This window comes from Panthera onca, chromosome C1 (assembly GCF_046562875.1).
Source record: "Panthera onca isolate mPanOnc1 chromosome C1, mPanOnc1 haplotype 2, whole genome shotgun sequence".
Lineage (NCBI taxonomy): Eukaryota > Metazoa > Chordata > Mammalia > Carnivora > Felidae > Panthera > Panthera onca.
The window spans coordinates 124,461,780-124,484,705 of NC_138346.1; the positions used below are offsets into that span (position 1 = coordinate 124,461,780).

The window sequence follows — 22,926 nt, forward strand, 5'->3', positions numbered from 1 at the left end:
ATATGTATATATGTATCACGATATTTTAATCCACCCCAAATTACTCATGCCCCTTCATTCCATTCAGATGCTCTTCCTCGGTTTTGTCCTCTCCTCTCCCACTCAAGCTCCGCCTCCTCGATGAAACATTCCCAGCACAGATCTCTCACTCTCTACGATGTTAATTTCACCCAGATTTCCACGCCAATCGTTTTACCCACATTTCTAAATAAATGGTCTCCATCTTTAAGATGGAGTTTGGCATTCCTCATTCCTTATTCACCAAGCGTTTACTGATATTTATTAAGCAACAGACACTTTCACACAATTTGTTACAACTAATTTTTGCTGCTTAAATAGCAAGACCTTCAAGTGTTTAAAGCACTTACAAAGTGAACTTGCACGTAGATTTGGAGGTAAAATAATTGACAGTGACAGTTTAGATATTTTCATCTAGCATTTGTGAATGGGAGGGAAAAAATGAAGAGCTATTATAATATAAGCCTTCTGTTTGGCCCACACAGGTTTTCCACTAATAGCTAGTGGAAAAAAACTTTTTTTTTTCATGTGTTGACTGTAGGTGTTTCTATATTCAGCTTGTAAGGGAAAAAGTTTCTGTGAAATGTAAGCATTGGCTGGTTTAGTGCTACCAGACTTCAAAGAAGGCTGATCCCTGTAAATGTATAAAGATTCCAGGAGGTTGCATCCTAGTTGTCTAATATCACACTGTGAAACTGCATCAAGAAATACAACCATACCCCATTTCAGAGAAAGTTCATTTTAGGCCTACTTGTAAGAGTCGGAAGACAGCCGAAACGATTTTAAGTTAGCCTTCCCATGCTGGCACTATCAACAACTAGCTGAACACATACCTCACCAGTTGTAGCTGCTTTTTCTGACACCACGCTAACCAGGAAATAACCACTGTAACCAGCTGGGTGCTTCCTGTCTGATTTTTCTCTCTTCTTAAAAAAATAGAAGAGTGTACCAATGGATGTGTTGGGTGATAGACTCTACTGCTCTCCTGCTAAAATTGTAATTGGCAAAGGTTGTGCTTTATTTGTACAGAGTTGTGTAAAGTGTCAGGGGAAACCCTGTTTAGGCTCTTTCAGATGAAAAGTAGATACAAAATCAAGTGCTTGATCAAGTATGGCGGCAGAAAACTCCCCACAAACCTTGTAATTGTGGTGGTCTCATTTTCTATGGTGAAATCCTTTTACAAGCACAAATTTCCAAACCCTTCAGTGCTCTACGTCGCTTCAGTATCTCTGCTAGGAGACCGTTTCAGCAGCTTGATCCGAGTGTACTAAACTAAGAGCCAGAAGATTCAAGTTCTAATTCAAGTCTGGACCTTACTTCTGAATGACCTTGCACAGTGTGAACAGGAATAACAGGCTACCTACTTTACAGATCAATTGTGAGGGTCAAGTTTGAGAATACATATTGAAGCCATCTATCTACCCATCAACCACAATTCTATCTAACTTTTTCTGGAAAAGATGAAGGTAACTGACAAAAAAAAAATGCATCCAGGATCCAATACAACTTTTAAAATGTAAGCAAGGAAAATAGAACTGGAGGGATGATGGTGGAGAGAAAGATAAGTGAGAAGGTGGAGTAGAACATAAAACATGCTGGAAGGCCCTTCCTTGTATATTTAGAGGTAGACGATCAAATATTTAGCTGCGTTTAGCAGCCTAAAAGCGCTTTGCAATCTGAAATGGGCCACACAAACATAAGGGCACTACAATTAAACTACTGTCGATGATCTTCAGATCTGCTACACTAAGATTTGACTGACGTGCATACTCCCAAACTCTGGTTCTGTATTTCACCAAGTTTTTTGTTTGTTTTCCCTTGTTCCGGTTTGTGATGCTCTGCAGGAACAGTATGAACTGGTCTACAAGGCTGTATTAGAACTATTTAAGAGACAGATGGATGTCATCAGGGGTAAAAAGTCAGGAACAGAGGTAAACATTAAACTTGATATTTTGTCTCTCTTTTTTTTTCATCTTTGATTTTGGTCAAGGGATCTCAGATCAGTTGTCGAACTTACCTAATGATCCACTGTCACAAGTAAATGGGACATGGGGTGCGTGGGGCTACGCTGCCGATCTCCTGTGGAGAAGGACAAATTAATTGAAGTACTCCAATGTAGAAAATGAATCTCTTGGTTCACCTATGGTATACGATTTTCAGCGAAATTTAGAAACCATAGGAGTGAGTGACAGGGCAAGTGTATATTCTCTTTCCACGTAAATAGCTGTGTGGCCAGTTAAAAGTGAGAGTGACAACCCTAAAGTGAATTCAGAGTTGAGTACTGATGTGAATTTTCAGGTTCTTCTAGCTGCGTTTTGATTGCGTATGCCTCATCAAATTTTGTGAATATTTTAGAGCATGTAGAGGATTTTCAACTGAAGGTCTTAGGTATAAAAACAATTATGATTTAACCAAATTCCAGTTAAGAAATATTGAGCATTCTAGGATATGCTATTTTGATCTCATCATGAAAATTGAGAAGTCAAGTACTTGTTCTATATAGTCACAAAGTATTAGGTTCTGAACAAACTTTAGGAAGACAAAATTACTGTTTTACCTTGCAAGGGTATATTTAGTTACATATACATATTAACTTAATTTTTAATATTAAAATTTTTTTTTCAACATTTATTTATTTTTGAGAGAGAGCGAGCGAGAGAGCACGTGTACACACAAGTGGGGGAGGGGCACAGAGAGAAGGAGACACAGAATCTGAAGCCAGCTCCAGGCTCTGAGCTGTTTGCATACAGCCTTATGTGGGGCTCAAACCCACGAACCGTGAGATCATGACTTGAGCCAAAGTTGGAAGCTTAACCAGTTGAACCACCCAGACACCCCTGGATTCTTAATCTGAAAATATTCACTGAGGACCTACTGTTATCACAGTATTAAGAATACAAAGTATGTAAGACATGATTCTGATGGTAACTCCTGTCAGTTGAACGCTGAATCATGATGGGGAAAGGAAAGAAAGCCAGAAAAACTGTTGAGGCTTGAAATGGACTAAGTAGTCCTATTGTTAGTGTCAACTTCAAGGAAAAACAATGTGGTAGAAGGACATGGAAATAAGAATATAGTTTTGTTAGAAATTGCTACTTGTATCCTGTTTATGTCTACTTCATTGGCTAGTATTCCCAGGTTAAATGATAGAGGCGATTATGGACAACCGAATTTTAATGGCAAAGATTCTCATGTTTCACTATAAAGTGAGATGCTGACTTGGAGACATTTGTTTGTTTGTTTATACCTCTTAATCTATTTCACCCTTTCTGCCACAAGCCTCCCTTCTGGCAACCACCCAGTTTCTTCTCTATAGTTAAGAGTCTGTTTTTTGCTTATTTATTTTGCTTTTTAGATTCCCCATATCAGTGAAAGCATAAGGTATTTGTCTTTCTCTGTATGACTTATTTCACTTAGCATAATACTCTCTAGATCTGTCCATGTTGTTGCAAATGGCAAGATTTCATTCTTTTTTGTGGCTAATATTCCATTATATATATATAGTAATATATGTATTATTGCATGTAGCTGTCCAGTTTACACACACACACACACACACACACACACACACACACACACACATATATATCTCACTTCTTTATTCAGCTACGGATGGACACTTGGGCTGCTTCCATAATTTGGCTATTGTAAATAAAGCTGCCATAAACATAGGCATGCATATATCCCTACGAATTAGCGTTTTTATATTCTTTGGGTAAATACCCAGTAGTGTGATTACGCGATCAAATGGTAGTTCTATTTTTAATTTTTTAAGGAACCTTCATACTGTTTTCCATAGTGGCCACACCAATTTATATTCCCACCAACAATGCACAAGGGTTCCCTTTTTGCCACAACCTCTCCAACACATGTTGTTTCTTGTGTTTTTGATAGTAGCCATTCTGACAGGTGTGAGGTGACATCTCATTGTGGTTTTGATTTGCATCTCCCTGATGATTAGTGATGTTGAGCATCTTTCATGTGCCTGTTGACCATCTGCATGTCTTCTTTGGGAAAATGTGTATTCACGTCCTCTGCCCATTTTCTAATCTGATTTTTTTTTTGGTATTGAGTGTATAAATTCTTTATATATTTTGGATATTAACCCCTTATGGATATATCATTTACAAATATCTTTTCCCATTCAGTAGGTTGACTTTTTATTTTGTTGATGATTTCCTTTGCTGTGCAAAAGCTTTTCATTGTAGTGTAGTCCCAGTAGTTTTATTTTTACTTTTGTTTCCCTTGCCTGAGGAGACAGATCCATAAATATTTTGCTAAGGCCGATGTCCAAGAGATTACTGTAAGAGATTACCTATGTTTTCTTTTAGGAGTTTTATGATTTCAAGACTCGCATTTAGGTCTTTAATCCATTTTTACTTTATTTTCTTATATGGTATAAGAGAGTGGTCCGGTTTAATTCTTTTGCATGTAGCTGTCCAGTTTTCCCAACACCATTTACTGCAAAGACTGTCATTCCCCATTGTATATTCTTTTCACCTTTGTCATGGATTAGTTGACTATATAAGTGTGGGTCTGTTTTTGGGATCTCTGTCTGTTCCATTGATCTATGCGTCTATTTTTGTGTCAGTACCATACTGTTTTGATGAATATAGTTTGTAATATACCTTAAAATCTGGGATTGTGACACCTCTAGCTTTTTTCTTCTTTCTCCAGATTGGCTTTGACTATTTGAGGTCTTTTGTAGTTCCATACAAATTTTAGGATTATTTGTTCTAGTTCTACCAATTGCTATTGGTATTTTGACAGGGGCTGCATTGAATCTGTAGATTGTTTTGGGTTGTATGAACCCAAGTGTTAACAGTATAAACTCTTCCAATTCATGAGCATGGTATATCTTTCCATTTGTTGTTGAAATCTTCAATTTCTTTAACTAATGTCTTATAGGTATAGGTCTTTTACCTCCTTGGTTAAATTTATTCCTAGGCATTTTATCCTTTTTTGGTGCAATTATAAATTTGACTGTTGTTTTTTAATTGTTTAAAGAGAGTATTTATTAATTTCTATTTTACTAGGAAATTTTTAGAGAAAGAATGTTGAAGTCTGTCAATTGCATATTTTTGCACTCATGGAATGATCACATGGGATTTTCTCCTTTAACCTATTAGTACAGTCATATCATTGGATTTGGTGGTATCAAACCATCCCTGTACTCTTAGAATTGACCCTTCTTGAACAAAAGATATTCTTTTAATGTGTTGCTAGAGTATGTGGACTAATATTTTATTTAGGTTCCAGAAAATGACAATACTCAAATTTAGCCCAGTAGCAGTGTCATGGCTCCAGGTGAGTTGCCTGAAGTGGGCCTTTAGTCAGTAGATGGGAACATAGGAACACAGCTCAAACTCCCATAGAGGGAATTGGTTAAAGTTAACTAAAGAGGATTTCTGTTTCTGGGAAGATCAAGTGGACATACTTTTTCCCCCCTATTCCTCCCACTAAGTGCAACTGGAAACAACTGACATTATAAGTAAAACAACTCTAAGAAGGCTCTGAAAGATAGAAAGAAGTCAGACTAGCTAGGGACTTTGGGACCTGAGGAAAGACATGATGATAAGTTCCTTGGGTTTTCTTTTGCCTCATTTTTGCAGACTTGGAACTGAAAGTCAACAACCTGGAAATGCCAATGGTACAGACAAACAAAACAAAACAAAACAACAACAAAAGCCTGCTCTGTCTAGGCAAAGGATCAGTAAGGGGGCAGTCCAGCAAGATAGAAAACTTTTAGATAATTCATCACTCTCCTTTAGTCAACACCACAGAAAATAATGGCTCCTAACCCCACCCATGTCAGCAAAGGCTGAGTGGGGTACTAGATTCCCATCTTTCTTCCTTCCTTTCTTTCTTTCTTTCTTTCTTTCTTTCTTTCTTTCTTTCTTTCAGGTTTGTTTATTATTTTGAGAAAGAGAGCGAGCACAAGCAGGTGAGGGGCAGAGAGAAGGAGAGACAGAATCCCAAGGAGGCTCCACACTGTCAGCGCAGAGCCCAATGCGGGGCTTGAACTCAGGAACTATGAGATCGTGACCCGAGCTGAGATCAAGAGTCAGATGCTTAACCGACTAAGCCACCCAGGCGCCCCCTAGATTCTCACCTTTCTAAAACCGTAGTAAAGTGCTGAAGTGGTGTCACAGAAGATCAGGTAAAGAGCGAAGACTTTCATCCCCATTGGCCTCCATGAGAGCTTCCTGCAGTGTCAGTGGAGACCACATGGGGAGCCTCTCCTGATGTGTCTCTGCTTGGGTGTCAACAGAGGCTCAGCGAGCAAACTAGGGGAGGTCGATTCTATGTGGCAATAACAAGGCAGTAATGAGGAAGCACCTTTCCTTTCCCCTGTCAGAATGGAGTTAAAAATAGAAGAACCCAGTTAAAAGATGCTTAACTAAGATCCAGAGCCTCATAACGATACAAAAATGTCTAGGGTTCGATTGAAAATTACATGTCATACCAAGAATCTAGGAAGACCTCAAACCAAATGAATGAAAGACAATCAATAGATGACAATACTGAGATGATAGAGATGTTAGAATTATCTGACAAAGATTTTAGAGCAGCCACTGTAAAAATGCTTCAATGAGCAATTACAAACATGCTTGAAAAGATTTTAAAAATGGAAAATCTTGGGGCACCTCGGTGACCTTTTGGTTAAGCGTCTGACTTTGGCTCAGGTCATGATCTCGCTGTGTGGTCAAGCCCCACATTGGGCTCTGTGCTGACAGCAAGGAGGCTGGAGCCTGCTTCAGATTCTGTGTCTCCCTCTCTCTGTCCCTCCCCTGTTTGCTCGCTCTCTCTCTCTCAAAAACAAACATTAAAAAAAATAATAAACATTAAAAATTTTTGAAAAAAAAAAGGAAAGTTTCAGCAAAGAATTAATAAAAGCGTTCAGCAAAGAAACATAAGATATAAAGAGGAACCAAATGGGAATTTTAGAACTGAAAAAGGTAGTAACTGAAACAAAATAGCTTAGTAGATAGGCTCAAAAGCAGAATTCAGGGTACCTACAGAAAAAAAGAACTAATGAACTAGAAAATAGAACAATAGGAATTTCCCAGTCTCAACATCAGAAATAAAATAGACTGGAAAAGAGAACAAACAGAGCCTTAGGGAATTAAGGGACTATACCAAAAAAACTAGCACTTGTGTCAGCAGAGTTCAAGAAGGAGAGGGGAAAAAAGTCAAGGCAAAAAAAGAACTTAAAGACTCATCACATTTGGGCTGCCTGGGTGGCTCAGTTGGTTGAGCGTCTGACTCTTGATTTCAGCTCAGGTCATGATCTCAAGTGTCATGGGATCAAGTCCCGTGCTGGGCTCTGCACTGAGTACAGAGCCTGCTTGGGATTCTCTCTTTCTCTCCCTCTGCCCCTCTCCCCTACTCATACTCTCTCTCCCTATCAAAGCAACAACAACAACAAAAGATGCATCATAACGAAGCTGCTGAAAGCTAAAAAGGAAACTTCTATGAAGCAGCCAGAGAAAAATGATCTTCACTATAGGGGGAAAACAATTATAATGATAGCAAATTTGTCATCAGAAACCATGGAGGCCAGATGGAAGTGACATATATCTCTCCAGTGCAGAAGGAAAATAATTGGCAACTCAGAAACTCACACCCAGTGAAAATACCCCTCAGGAATTAAGAAGAAATCAAGACATTCTCAGATGGAAAAATAAACAAACAAACAACAACCACCAAAAAACTAAGAGAATTTGTCTGGGAGACCTTGCATATAAAAAAAAAAAAAATGGCAAAGGAAGTTTTCTAAACAGAAAGGAAATGATGAAAGAAGGAAGGACATGATATGCAAAATCATGAGTAGATGTAATAGGTTTTATTTCTCTTCTTGAGCTTTCTAAATTGTTGGATGATTGATGCAAAAATTATACAGTCTTATGTGGTTCCAAATGTATTAGAGGAAGTATTTAAGCCAATATAAACAGGGAAAGGTTACAGACGTAAAGGGAGGTGAGGTTTCTGTACTTGAACTAGTGAAATGATAACACCTGTAGTCTGTGATAGGTTATGTGTATATAATTTAAAACCTAGAGCCACCACTACAGAAGCTATACAAAGACATACCTTAAAAAAACACTATAGGTAAATCAAAACGAAATTCTAAAAAATGCAGGAAAAAGAAAAGAGAAATGAAAAACAGAACAGAAAACAAGAAATAAAATGGCGGACTTAAGCCCTAACATGTCAATAATTATGCTAAATGTAAATGGTATAAGTATACCAATTAAGAGAAAGATTGGGGGGTGCCTGGGTGGCTCAGTTGATTGAGCATCTGACTCTTGATTTCAGCTCAGGTCATGATCCCAGGGTCATGGGATCAAGCCTGGTGTCGGACTCCGTGCTGAGCATGGAGCCTGCTTAGGATTCTCTCTCTTCCCTTCTCTCTCTCTCTCTCTCTCTCTCTCTCCCCCCCCCCCGTGCCCCTCTTCCCTGCTTGTGCACTCTCTCTCTCTCTTTAAAAAAAAAAAAAGGAGAGAGAGACAGATTGGCAGAGTGTATTGAAAACATAACGACTATATGTGTCTATAAGAAACATGCTGCAAATATACAGGTTGGTTTAAAGACTGGAAAAAAAGATACATCATGTATTCATATAAACAGGAATGAAGGAAATCAGTAGAGTAACTATATTAATACCAGATAAAGTAGACTTCAGAGCAAGAAAATTATCACAGGCAGGAAGGGACAATATATAATGGTAAAAAAATCAATCCACCAATAAGTCATACATACATAGCAATCCTAAGTGTGTATGGACCAAACAGAGCTACAAAATTTGTGAAGCAAAAATTGACAGAACTGAAAGGAGAAATAGACAAGTCTGACAATAGTAGAAGACTACAGTACCCTTCTCTTAAGAATTGATAGAAAAACTCAATAGAAAATCAGCAAGAATACAGGATAACTTAACAACGCCATCAATCAACAGGATCAAATTGATAATCGATAGAGCACTTGAATCAACAACACAAGAATACACACTTTTTTCAAGTGCTGATGGAACATATACCAAGATCAATCATATTCTGGGCCATAAAACAAGCTCAAACATTTAAAAGAGTTGAAATCATACAGAATGTATTCTCTGTCCATAGTGGAATCAAACTAGAAGTCAATTAACAGAAAGATAACAGGAGACGATTCAAACACTTATAAACTAAACTACATTTTTCTAAATTATCCATTGAGTGAAAGAGGAAGTTTCAGGGGAAATTAAAAAAAAACACATTAAACTGAATAAAAATGAAAATACAACATATTGAAATTTGTGGGACAGAGCTACAGCAGTATTAAGAGGGAAGTTTATAGCACTCTGAATACAAACATTTGAAGACAGTAAAAGTCTCAAATCAATAATCTGACTTCCCACTTTAAGAATCTAAAGGGGAGGGGGTGGGAAGAGTAAAAAAAAAACCCCAAAGAAAACAGAAGGAAAGAAATAATGAGTGGAAATTGATGAAGTGAAAACAGAAAAATAGTGGAGAAAAGAGCTGAAATGATCAATAAAATTGACAAACCTCTATGATGGCTGATTTTTTTTTTAAGAAGAAAATAAAAATGACCAATATCAGGAGTGAAATGGGATAGGCCTACAGGCTCTGCAGACATCAGAAGGATAATAAAGGATAATAAATACAAATGAACCTGACCACTTAGACAAAATGGATTACTTCCTCAAAAAGAAAAACCAAACTATCACAGCCTACTCAACATGAAATAGATCATTTGAATAGCCCCATCACAGTTAAGGAACCTGAAGTCATAATTTTAAAACTCCCAAAAAAGAAATCTCCAGGCCCACATAATTTCACTTGAGTATTCTACCAAATGTTTAGGGAAGAATTACCACCAATTTTACACAATCTGTACCAGAAAATAGAAGAGAAGGAAACACTTTCCCCATTCATATTTTCTATTGTGGTAAGATATATCATTTTATCACTATGGAAAAAATTACCATTTTAACCATTTTCAAGCGTACAATGCAGTGGCTTTAAGTATCCTCCCTATGTGTGTGACCATCACTCCTATTTATTGCCAGAAGTTTTTCATCATCCTAAACAGAAACTCTCCACGGTCCCTACCCCAACCGCTAGCAACTTCTATTCTACTTTTTGTTTCTATAAACTTGCTTATTCTAGGTACATCAGATAAGTGGAATTGTGTATTCTTTTATATCTGGCTTATTTCATGTGGCATGTTCTTAAGGTTCATCTATTTTTTTTTAGCATGCATCAGACTTTCATTCCTTTTTATGGGTTTACAATATTCAATTGTGTGTACATTCCACATTTTGCTTATTCATTCATCCACCAATTGACATTTGGATTGTTTCCCCCTTTTGGCTACTGTGAATAATGCTGCTATAAAAATTGACGTGCCAATATGTGTTGAAGTCCCTGATTTAAATTATTTGGGGTATATACCCAGAAGAATCCAGGAATTGCTGGATTCTACAATAATTTTAGGTTTTGTTTTTAAAGGTACTACCAAGGGGCGCCTGGGTGGCTCAGTCGGTTGAGCAGCCGACTTCGGCTCAGGTCATGATCTTGCACTCCGTGAGTTCGAGCCCCGCGTCGGGCTCTGTGCTGACAGCTCAGAGCCTGGAGCCTGTTTCAGATCCTGTGTCTCCCTCTCTCTCTGACCCTCCCTCGTTCATGCTCTGTCTCTCTCTGTCTCAAAAATAAACGTTAAAAAAAAAATTAAAAAGGTACTACCAAACTAATTTTTTACAGTGGTTGAAAATTTTATATCCCCACTAGCAATGCACGAGAGTCCCAATTTCTCTACATCTTTGCCAACACTTGGTATTTTCTGTTTTGTTTTGTTTAGATAATAGCCATCCTAATGGATGTGAAATAGTATCTTATGGTTTGATTTGCATTTCCCTAATGACTAGTGATGTTGAGCATCATCTTGTGTTCTTATTGGTCATTGGTATATCTTTTTTGTACAAATGTATATCCAAATCCTTTGCCTACTTTTTTTTTTTTTTCAAATTTTTCAAATTGTGGTAAAATACACATAAATTCACCACCTGAACTCATTCTAGGTGTATAATTGAGTGATACTATGAACATTCATTTTGTTGTGCAGTTATGACCATCATCTCTTCCCCGAACTCTTTTTATCTTGAAAAACTGAAACTTTATACCTATTAAATAATAGCTCTCCATTCCTTCCTCCCCCCTACCCTCTCCACTGCCCTTAGTAACCACAATTCTACCATATCTGTGAATTTTACCCCTAGGTACCGCTTATCAGTGAGATCACATGATATTTGCTCTTTGGGTTTGGCTTATTTCACTTAGCATAATGTCCTCGAGGTTCATCACTATCATAACGTGTCAGAATTTCCTTCCTTTTTAAGGCTGAATAATATTCCATTGTATGCCACGTTTTGTTTCTCCATTCATCCATTGGTGAACAGGTGGTTTACTTCCACCTTTTGGCTATTGTAAATAACACTGCTAAAAGTATGAGTGTATACAGATCGTTTTGTGCCCTGTTTTCAGTTCTTTGGGGTATATATGCGGAAATGGAAATGCTGGATCATATAATTCTAATTTAGTTTTTTCATATAATTCTAGTTTAATTTTTTGAGGTACTGCCATACTAATTTTTACAGCAGTGCACCATTTTACATTCCCACCAGCAATGTCCAAGGGTTCCAATTTCTCCACATCCTCACCAATACTTGTTATTTTGTTTATGGTAGCCATTCTAATGGGTATAAAGTAATATCTCATTGTTGTTCTGGTTTGAATTTTCCTGATTAGCGATGCTGAATATTGCTTCATGTGCTCACTGGCCATTTGTATACTGTCTTTGGAAAAATGTCTGTCAAGTCCTTTGCCAACTTTTCAATTGGGTTTTTGTTGCTGTTGAGTTTTAGGAGTTCTCTATATATTCTGGATATTAATCCCATGCCAGATATGTGACTTGCAAATATTGTCTCTCATTCTGTGTGCTGCCCTTTTACATCGTTGATTATGTACTTTGATGCATAAATGTTCTTAATCTTTTCATAAAGTTCAATCTTTCTATTTATTATTACTGCTAGTACCTTTGGTGTCATGTCCAGAAATCGTTACCAAATCCAATGTCACGAAGCTTTCTGTGTTTTCTTCTAAGAGTTTTATAGTTTTAGTTCTTATGTTCAAGTATTTGATCCATTCTGAGTTAATTTTTATATATGTTGTAAGGTAAGAGTCAAACTTCATTCTTTTGGGGGCACTTGGGTGGCTCAGTCAGTTAAGTGTCCGACTTGGGCTCAGATCACGATCTCACGGTTCATGGGTTTGAGCCCCACATTGGGATCTGCGCTGACAGCTCAGAGCCTGGAGCCTGCTTTGGATTCTGTGTCTCCCTCTCTCTCTGTCCCTCCCCCACTCACAATCTGTCTCTCAAAAATAAATAAATGTTAAAAAAATGTTTAGGGGTGCCTGGGTGGCTCAGTCAGTTAAGCATCGACATCAGCTCAGGTCATGATCTCATGGTTTGTGGATTCGAGCCCTGCGTTGGGCTCTGTGTTGACAGCTCTGAGCCTGGAGCCTGCTTCAAATTCTGTGTTTCCATCTCTCTCCGCCCCTCCCCCACTCACGCTCTGTCTCTCTTTCTCTCTCTCTCAAAAATAAACATGAAAAAATTAATTAAAAAATGTTTAAAAACTTCATTCTTTTGCATGTGGATATCCAGTTGTCCCAGAGCCATTTGTTGAATAGAGTCTTTTCTCCATTGAATGGTCTTGGCACCCTCACCAAAAACCAGTTTCCCACATATGTGAATTTATTGCTATGCTTTCTATTTTATTCCATTGGTCTTTATGACTGTTCTATGCCAGTACCATGCTGCTTTATTACTGTACCTTTGTAGTATATTAAAAAAATTTTTTTAACATTTTTATTTATTTTTGAGACAGAGAGAGACAGTGCAAGCGGGGAGGGGCAGATAGAGAGGGAGACACAGAATCCGAAGCAGGCTCCAGGCTCTGAGCTATCAACACTGAGCTCGATGGGGACCTCGAACCCACAAACCATGAGATCATGACCTGAGCTGAAGTTGGGTGCTCAACATACTGAGCCACCCAGGCGCCCGTCTTTATAGTACATTTAAAAAAAGTAAGCTCAATGCTCAACGTGGGGCTTGAACTCATGACCCCAAGATGAAGAGTTACATATTCTACTGACTGAGCCAGCCAGGTGCTCCTGTGGTATATTCTGAAATCAGGAAATAGGCGTCCTCCGAATTTGCTCTTCCTTTTCAAGATTGGTTTGGCGATTCAGGGTCCCTTGAGATTCCATATGAATTTTCGCCTGGATTTTTCTATTTTTTGCAAAACACCATTGGGATTTTTATAGGAATCTAATGGAATCTGTAGCTCACCTTGGGTAATATTATTATTATAGCAATATTATGTCTTCCTATGAACAAGGGATGTCTTTCATTTATTTATGTCTTATTTAGTTTCTGTCAGCAATGTTTTGTAGTTTTTAGTATACAAGTCTTTCATCTCCTTGATTAAATTTATTCCTAAGCCTTTTATGATGCTAATATAATCAGAACTGTGTTCTGAATTTTCTTTTCAGATTGTTTATTACTAGTGTATAGAAAGGCAACTGGTTTGGGTGTGATGATTCAACCTTACTGAATTTATTATTTCTACGTTTCTGTGTGCATGTGTGGAATCTTTCAACATATGAGATCATATCATCTGCAAATGAAAATAATGTTACTTCCTCCTTTCTAGTTTTGGCACCTTTTGTTTTTCTCTTGCCTAATTGTTCTGGCTAGAATTTTAAGTACTAAGGTGAATAGAAGTGGTAAAAATTGGCATCCTTGTCTTATTCCTCATCTTAGGGAAAAGCTTTTAGTTTTTCACCATTGAATATAATGTTAGCTGTGGGTTTTTCATATATGGTCTTTATCATGTTGAGGACACTCTCTATTATTCTTAGATTGTTGAGTGTTTTTATAATGAATTTTGTCAAATGCTTTTCTTCTGCACCAACTGACGTGATCAGATGGGGGTTTTCCCCTTTATTTTATTAATTTGGTGTATTATCTGGGTTGATTTTTGTATGTTGAACAATCCTTGCATTCTGGGACTAAATCCCACTTGGTCATGCTATATAATCCTTTTAATATGATGCTGAATTCAGTTTGCTAGTATTTGGTTGAGGACTTTGCATCAATAATCATAAAAGATATTGATCTGTAGTTTTCTTTTTCTTGTAGTATCTTTGTGTGGCTTTGGTATGAGCCAAAGGCTAGGTAAATGCTAGCCTCATAGAATGACTTAGCAAGTGTTCTCACCTATTCAGTTTTCTGGAGGAGTTTGCATTAATTCTTCATTAAATGTTTGGTGGCATTCAATAATGAAACCATCTGGTCTTGGACTTTTCTTTGTCAGAAGGTCTTTTGATTGATTACTGATTCAATCTACTTACCAGTTGTAGGTCTATTTAGATGTTTCTATTTCTTCTGGAGTCAGTTTTGGTTGATCATGTGTTTCAAGGACTTTGTCCATTTCATCTAGGTTATACAATTTGTCAGTGTACAATTGTTCATACTATTGTCTTGTGATATTTTTTATTTGTGTAAAATTGGTAGAATGTATCTAGTTATATTTCTGTAATTTGAGATTTTAGTAATTTGAGTCTTCCCTCTTTTTTCCTTAGTCTAACTAAGGTTTGTCCCTCTTATTGATCTTGTCAAAGGATCAATTTTTGGTTTTGTTGATTTTATCCACTGTTTTCTTTGTCTCTATTTCTTTTTCTCTTAGTCTCTATTTCATTTATCTCTGCTCTAATCTTTAATATTTCTTTCCTTCTGCTATCTTTGGGTTTAGTTTGTTTTTTTTCTAGTTCCTTAGGTATGAAGTTATTGACTTGAGGTCTTTCTCCTTCCCCTCCTCCTCCTCCTCCTTCTCCTTTTTTGAAAGAGGGAAGGGCAGAGGGAGAGAGAGAATCTTAAGTAGGATCCACACCCAGCACAGAGCCCAATGTGGGGCTCGATTTCACAACTGTGAGATCCTACATGACCTGAGCAGAAATCAAGAGTCAGACACTTAACTGACTGAGGCACCCAAGTACCTCAAGATCTTTCTTCTTTTTAAGAATGGGTGTCTATAGCTGTAAATTCCCTCTGAATATCACTTTCACTGTATCTCATACATTTTGGTATGCTGTGTTTTCATTCATTTCTAAGCATTTTCTAATTTCTGTTGTAATTTCTTCTTTGACCCATTAGTTGTTTAATTTATAGACATTTGTGAATTTTCCAGTTTTCCTTCTGCTATTAATTTCTAGTTTCAATCCATTATAATTGGAAAGTTACTTTGTATGATGGCAATCTTTTAAAACATATTAAGACTTGTTTTGTGGCCTACCATATGGTATATTCTGGACAGTGTTCCATATAAATTTGGGAAGAATATGAATGTTGTTAGGTGGACTATTATATATGTGCTGTTAGATCTAATTGACTTATGGTGTTATTCACGTCTGCCCTCTATTTCCTTATTGATCCTCTGTCTGATGTATCCATTATTGAAAGTGGGGTATTAATGTCTCTTATCAGTTTACTAGGCTTGCTGTAACAAGTATCACAAACTGAGGAGGGCTTAAAACAAATTTCTTTTCTCATGGTTCTGGAGGCAGGAAGTCCAAAATCAAGGTGTCAGCAAGGCCTTGCTTTCTCTCATAGCTCTAGAGAGCCTTCCTTGTTTCTTTTTAGTTTCTGGAGTTTGCCAGCAGTCTGTGGCATCCATTGGCTTGTGGGTACATTGCTCCAGTCTCTGTCTCCATCATCACATGACATTCTCCCTGTACGTCTCTGAGTCTCTGTTATATGTTTTTATAAGGGCACAAGTCATTATGATAGGGCTCACCCTAATCCATCTTGACTAATAATATCTGCAAAGACTCTATTTCCAAATAAGATCACATTCACAGATATCAGGCGTTGGACTTCGACATCTCTTTTTGAGAGTCATAATTAAGCCCATAACAGGTGGAATCTGACGATTGCCAATGACATTTAAAAATCTATTTAAACATCTCTAAAATCAGGATATATTTCACAAATTGATGGTATCTAAGATTCTGTGTGACACATTTCATAATGTGATAATGGCTATGAAGAAAAAAAGATCGAAAGAGGATGACGAGTGTGTGGGAGTATGATTTGGGGTTGAGTGGTCAGAGAAGACTTTCTTATGCAGGTGACATTTAAGTAGAGAATCATTACTTAGAAAGAGCCAGACATGCAAAATCTGGAGCCAAGAGTATTTCAATTAGAGGGAATAGTAAGTGGAAAAGCCTTGAATTGGAAACAAGTTTGGTACACTTAAAGAATGGCAAGAAAACCAGTATAGCTGGAGAATAGTAAGGAAGAAAGAGGTAAAAATAAGTCTGAGGGCCTAATGAGCACTTATTAACATTAAGAGTTAAGATGATGTAATTTCTGAAGATAGGGTGTTCTTGAGAGTGAAATTACTCCCAAAGACATTTTAAAACTCCCATATTTGATGCTATAAGAAACCCTTTCTAGTTTCTATAACACTATTATTCCCTTTTTTTTTGGATCCCTTTGACCTCAGTATGTGAACAAGTTCTTGTTAGTTTCAATATTTTAGAAACTCAATATTTTGGAAATCTCTTATGTGAATTATTTAAATACTTTATGCTTTCTGAAAACTAACTTCTCAACTTTATGAATTTAAAATACCTCATTGCGGGGCGCCTGGGTGGCTCAGTCGGTTGGGTGTCCGACTTCGGCTCAGGTCATGATCTCGCAGTCCGTGAGTTAGAGCCCCGCGTTGGGCTCTGTGCTGACAACTCAGAGCCTGGAGCCTGTTTCAGATTCTGTGTCTCCCTCTCTCTCTGACCCTCCCCCATTCATGCTCTGTCTCTCTCTGTCTCAAAAATAAATAAACGTTAAAAAAAAATTAAAAAAAAAAAAAAAAAACCTCATTGCTGAGGTGCCTGGGTGGCTCTGTCGGTTAAACGTCTGTCTTCAGCTCAGGTCATGATCTTGCGGTTCATGAATTTGAGCCTGATGGGTTGGTGAGTTTGAACCCCATATAGGGCTCACTGCTGTCCGTGCAGAGCCCTCTTCGGATCCTCGGTCCCCCTCTCTGTCTGCCCCTCCCCCACTCACATGCTCACTCTCTCAAAAATAAATAAAACTTAAAAAAATAAAATATCTCATTGCCATTTCTTCACCAACAACCAATGTCTTATTTTTCTTGAAGATTCAAGCCAAGTATTCAGTTCTTGAGCAAAATCCCACCCTAGAAGCAGAGTCTTATTCTAATTTACCAAAAAGGTGAGTACAATTTTATACACCTCAGCGTTATCTAATTGTTTGGGGGAGTGCAAATCTCATGCTTAGAACTCATTGTGATGCTGGGAAGAGGCCTCTTTGGGGTGCTGCAGTACCATCATTGCTTTCTTTTTGTTTCAGTGGCATAGAAGAAGCAAAAATGGTGAAGCAACAGAATAAACAAAGGATAAGGCTGAAAAGTGCAGACGCTTCTTCCTTTGGCCTCAGGACTCCTGAAATAAGTGAAAAGGAAGGGTTAGTTTTACACCCTGCTGAACAGAGCAGTTCTTTTGACATTTTGGAGCTAAATTGTGGTTGTAACAAAAATGCGGACACAACCGTGAAATGGGAGCCAAAGGCATTTCCAATAGTTGGGGAGCCTCTTCAGAAACATCAGAGTCTAGACTGGAGCCCCGTTTTGTTTAATTCCAAACCTGCAAATGTAGCAGGGGGATATTTCAACTCAAAGGGGCCGATAACGCGGACCAAATCAACTTCCTTTGAACTGATGCAGCAAAGAGACACCAAGGAGCTGGATATCAAGGAGAATGTTTTGTGTTTGGAACCTCAACCGCACAACTCTCCTCTTGGGCGGGCTCAAAAAGCGATGCACGTTTCTTCAGCAGAACTGAATTATTCACTGCCATCTGACTCTCGGCGCCAAACGGGCAATGCCTCTAATGCAAAGCAGCAGGACTCTAGTGCTGTTAAGGTGCATTCTTACATGTCCTTGGAAGATCCTTTTTTTTCATCGTTGTCGCCAAGTAGCACTGGTTCTAAGATGTCTCTTGATTTACCTGAGAGGCCAGATGGAACCGCTTTACCTCGTTCTCCACTGCCCGCGTCCTCCACAACCCTCTTCTCTTGCTACAATTCACAAGATTCTTTAGCACTGAGTTCTCCAACTGGTCACCCTCCACCCCTGGACCAAGAGACAGCAGTAGTCGGTAAAGTATTTCTAAAAGTGTGTATAACATTTTAGATTTCACTTTGTTTCTATAGAAGATTTGGTTTCTTCTCATCCCTGCACACCCCTCCCCTCATCTGTCTCTGCTTCTTCTCCTCCTCAAAGAAGTAAGTTCCAGAAGTGTTTTAATGATGCGGTAAGTTAAAAAAAGGCAATAACAAACAAGTAATGGTTGATGAAACAGGCAGCAGAGGAGGCAGTCGGATCTATGCCAGTCAGAGTGCCTGTAAAGAAGGCAATCCTTATTTCTTGAAATGTGTGTGAGAGGTCCACAATTTACCCTTAATATGCAGAAACAACTTGCAAAGGAACAGCAGAAAGGATTTGATCAACAGCACCACATGGTCACTGGGGATTCTTATTACACTTTTTCTTTTTCTGTCTTTCTTTTTTAAAAAAAAATTTTGAGAGACAGACACAGAGAGTGAGCAGGTGAGGGGCAGAGAGAGGGGGAGACATAGAATCTGAAGCAGGCTCCAGGTTCTGAGCTGTCAGCACAGAGCCCGACGCGGGGCTCGAACTCACAAACTGCAAGATCATGACCTGAGCCGAAGTCGGTCGCTTAACCGACTGAGCCACCCAGGCGCCCCTCTTTTTTTTTTTTTTTTTAAGTATATTTATTTGTTTTTAGAGAGAGTGCAAGTTGGGTGGGGCAAAGAGAGAGAGAGAGACAGAGACAGAGACAGAGAATCCCAAGCAGGTTCGGCACTGACAGCGTGGACTCTATTACGGGGCTCAAACTCACAAACTGTATGGTCATGACCTGAGCTGAAACCAAGAATCGGACACCCAGGCACCCCAAACGTTTTCATTTTTTTAAAAAAGATTTTATTTTTTTTTAAGTAATCTCTACACCCAACATGGGGCTTGAAAGCACAACCCCGAGATTAAGAGTCGCATGTTTCACTGACTGAGCCAGCCAGGTGCCCCCACTTGGGATATTTTTTGCACAATCATGTGGCTACACTGAGTTAAACAGATAGCTAAGAACTGAATTCTCTTACGTAGGAGTTGGAAGAGGAGGACCTGATTTCTTGCTGTTCTTGTGTAATAACTTAGTAGATGAGAATGTGTAGTTAGTATCCTGTGTAGGCCTTTAATCTTATATACACCTTTACGTTCATACTTTCTCACTTTTTTAATTCTAGATTTTTGCAAATTCATATTATTTTTGTTTTATTGAGTGGTTTGAAAGTAGAAGTAAATATCCTGTTAGAGATGACTAGAATAGCTTGATATGAAAGAATGTGAAGAAAAGAGCAAGTGTGACTCTACAGGTATATTATCAGAAATTTATAAATAACATTTTATGTGAATAGGAAGTAGAGAAAGCTTTTTTTCCTATAACATTATTTATTATATAGTTTCTTAATAGATGTGTGTATATGGTATATGTAGCTTTGTAACAAAAATGTTTTATCTGGATTTAGTTCCTTCTCTGATTATTTTATATACTTTGATCTTGTTTTATAATTTAAAGGATTTTTTTTTTTTTTTTAGATACCCACAATATCTTAGACTTCTCTGAGTACCATCAGTAAAAACAAATCTTAGCTTTAGGGATTGTAGTGGCATTGACATGTGTGCCACCTGGCGGCAGTTTCTTGTAATAGCATTTGAATTTTTCTATACAAATTCTGAATTTTTCTACAGAAAAATAGAAAACGCTGTTACACCATCGTTTTGTAAAAAGGAAAAAAACATCATTATTCTTTATTGTAGAATAAAGAACGGATACTAACACATTTATAACTCTACCTACTCTGTCACTGAATCCTTGGCATGTTTCAAAGTGCTGTATCATCCTTTATTGTATATTCTATGTAAAACAAAAGGGTTGTATAGAAAACAATTCAAAACTTCATGAATCAATATAACGTTTTATATTTTCTTGACTGGTACTCAGTGACTCAATCAAAATATTTTTGGGCTTTTAAAAAAATTGTAAATTTTTAAGCAACAGCAAAACCTCCTGGGTTTGCAACTTAAATAAAATGGAAGAATTTATCTTGCTATCTCCTTGAGTAAACACATACCAGCTCAACTGTTGTAGCGATGTTTGATGGAATTTACATTGTGATTAGAACGTAAGAATTTCCTTTGGATTTTTCTAATTAAAAATTATGATTATATTTCTGACATTTTGGATAGCAACTTCTCCAAGGATAGATGATGACATTCCCCCTCCACTTCCGGAACGGACACCTGAATCTTTTATTGTGGTGGAGGAAGCCGGTGAGTACGGTTGAGTTAAGTGTAAAATAAAGTGTGGATTAACTAGATTACTTCTCAGGTCCTGTTGATGGTCTGTGTGCTATTGCTAAGTAACATTTGCTTTCTAAAAGAATGACAACACTCCTAAGAATTGGACCATATTTACTTTCTTTCAGGAGAATTTCCACAGACTGTTCCCAAATCCTTATCTTCAGCTGTGAAGGTAATAATTGGAACATCATTAGAATGCAGTGGAACATCTGAGTCAAAGAAATCTGGTGACTCTGTGAGACTTAGACCAACTAAGGTCGATAACTTTTTTTTTTTCCTACTCATTTGGATTCAACAGACTGTAGTCCTACTTCCTGTATTTTTAGCACCTATCCACTCAGTAAGCACTAAGCAGTACTACTTGTAAAGCAACATGCTAGAGGATGTGGGAATAAAAAGATGTATGAGACACAATTATTGGGGCGCCTGGGTGGCTCAGTTAAGTGTCCAACTCTTGATTTCAGCTCAAGCCATGATCTCACGGGTTAGTTTGAGCCCCGTGTTGGGATCCATGCTGACAGCACGGAGCCTATTTGGGATTCTCTCTCCCTCTGTCTCTGCCCACCCCCACAAATAAACAAGTTAGCATTAAAAAAAAAGACACAATTATTGCCCTTAGGAAACTTACAGGTTGGAAGTGACTAAGGATGACTTAGTGAAAGAGGAAATATTTGAGCTGGTTCCCGAAGGACAGTTAAAGCAAAAATAAATGTTTCATAAGTAGGTAGCTTGTTCCTAGTAGTCATTTGGTAGGCTGTATTATGTTAGCTGTGATATCATAGTGTAGAGAATAATTTTTTGAATGACACGTCCATATTACTTAAGATAAAGTTTTTGGAATAATGCTCCCCATTTCTGGAAGAAAAACCTACACTTCAGTAATCTGTTGTGCATTTATATATTCTATGAACCAACTACCTTAAAATTTCAGAGATCAGAGAAGTAATTAACTAAACAAACATTTCAAAGTGCCTACAACTGCAATGCTGGCAGGCAAATATTCTCTATCTTTTTAATTACACTTTGAATTTATTAGTAATTATTATTGTTAATAATCTGCCCACATGTAATAGTCTTTATCTTAACAACTCCTAGAGCCAAAACAATCACTCCTTTTCTAATGTCATGAAGTAGTTTCAATTTCAACAATTTACCTCCCGTTAAATTTCCTGGGAAATGTGCTGAATAGGAAGGAAATAAATTTAAAAAAAGGATCAGTTTAAGACCAATTACTGTGACATATAAAAATCACTGTAAGGTTTGGAAGGGGATACTTGCAAACGATATATTCGATCAGGGGTTAATATCCAAAATATATAAAAAACTTACACAACTCAACACCAAAAAAACCTCAAATAATCTAATTTAAAAATGGGCAGAAGACATGAATAGACATTTTCCCAAAGAAACAGAGAGATGGCCAACAGACACATGAAAAGATGCCCAACATCACTAACCAGCAGGGAAATGCAAATCAAAATCACAATGAGCTATCACCTCACACTAGTCAGACTGGCTAAAATAAAAAACACAAGAAACAAGTATTAGTGAGGATATAGAAAAAAAGGAACCCTCGTGCACTGCTGGTGGAAATGCAAACTGGTGCAGCCACTGTGGAAGACAATATGGAGGCTCCTCAAAAAGTTAAAAATAGAATTTCCATATGATCTAGTAATTCCACTACTGGGTATTTACTCAAAGAATATGAAAATGCTAATTCAAAAAGATATATGCACCCATATGTTTACTGTAGCATTATTTACAATAGCCAAGATATGGAAACAACCCAAGTGTTGTTTCCACACACACACACACACACACACACACACACACACACACAGGAATATTATTTAGCTATAAAAAAGAATGAGATCTTGCCATTTGTGACAAAAAAGAGGGTATTGTGCTCAGTGAAATAAGACAGAGAAAGACATATGATTTCACTTATATACGGACTTTAAGAAGCAAAACAAACAAGGAAAAAAGAGACAAACAGAAAAACAGACTCATAACTATGGAGAACAAACTGGTGGCTGCCAGAGGGGAGGAAAGAGGGGAGATGGGTGAAATCAGTGAAGGGAATTAAGAGTATACTTATCTTGATGAGCACTGAGTAATGTATAAACTGTTGAATCATTATATTGTGCACCTGAGACTAATATAACTCTGTATGTTAATTATACCTGAGGTTTGAAAAATAATAAAACATTTTTAAAAAATTCGTAAGCTTGCTTTGAAAAAAAAGAAAAAGAACAAAGAAATTTACAAGAAGAAAATAGAGCACTGTAAGAGTTAAGGATGCCTTTTCATAATTCAGT

The 22,926-nt window shown here is 37.6% G+C and overlaps 1 protein-coding gene across 2 annotated transcripts in view; it reads left to right on the top strand.

The window, feature by feature from the left end:
* PTPN22 (protein tyrosine phosphatase non-receptor type 22) overlaps positions 1 to 22,926 on the top strand; it is a 60,057-nt gene that overhangs the window by 20,065 nt on the left and 17,066 nt on the right. The window contains exons 11-15 of one of the 2 annotated variants that reach the window (XM_060622705.3): positions 1,863 to 1,949; positions 17,306 to 17,379; positions 17,518 to 18,323; positions 20,495 to 20,578; positions 20,734 to 20,864. In XM_060622705.3, the coding sequence (XP_060478688.1) occupies positions 1,863 to 1,949; positions 17,306 to 17,379; positions 17,518 to 18,323; positions 20,495 to 20,578; positions 20,734 to 20,864 (1,182 nt within the window). The remainder of the gene's footprint in view (positions 1 to 1,862; positions 1,950 to 17,305; positions 17,380 to 17,517; positions 18,324 to 20,494; positions 20,579 to 20,733; positions 20,865 to 22,926) is intronic. The other variant, XM_060622707.3, reaches the window with a different exon arrangement.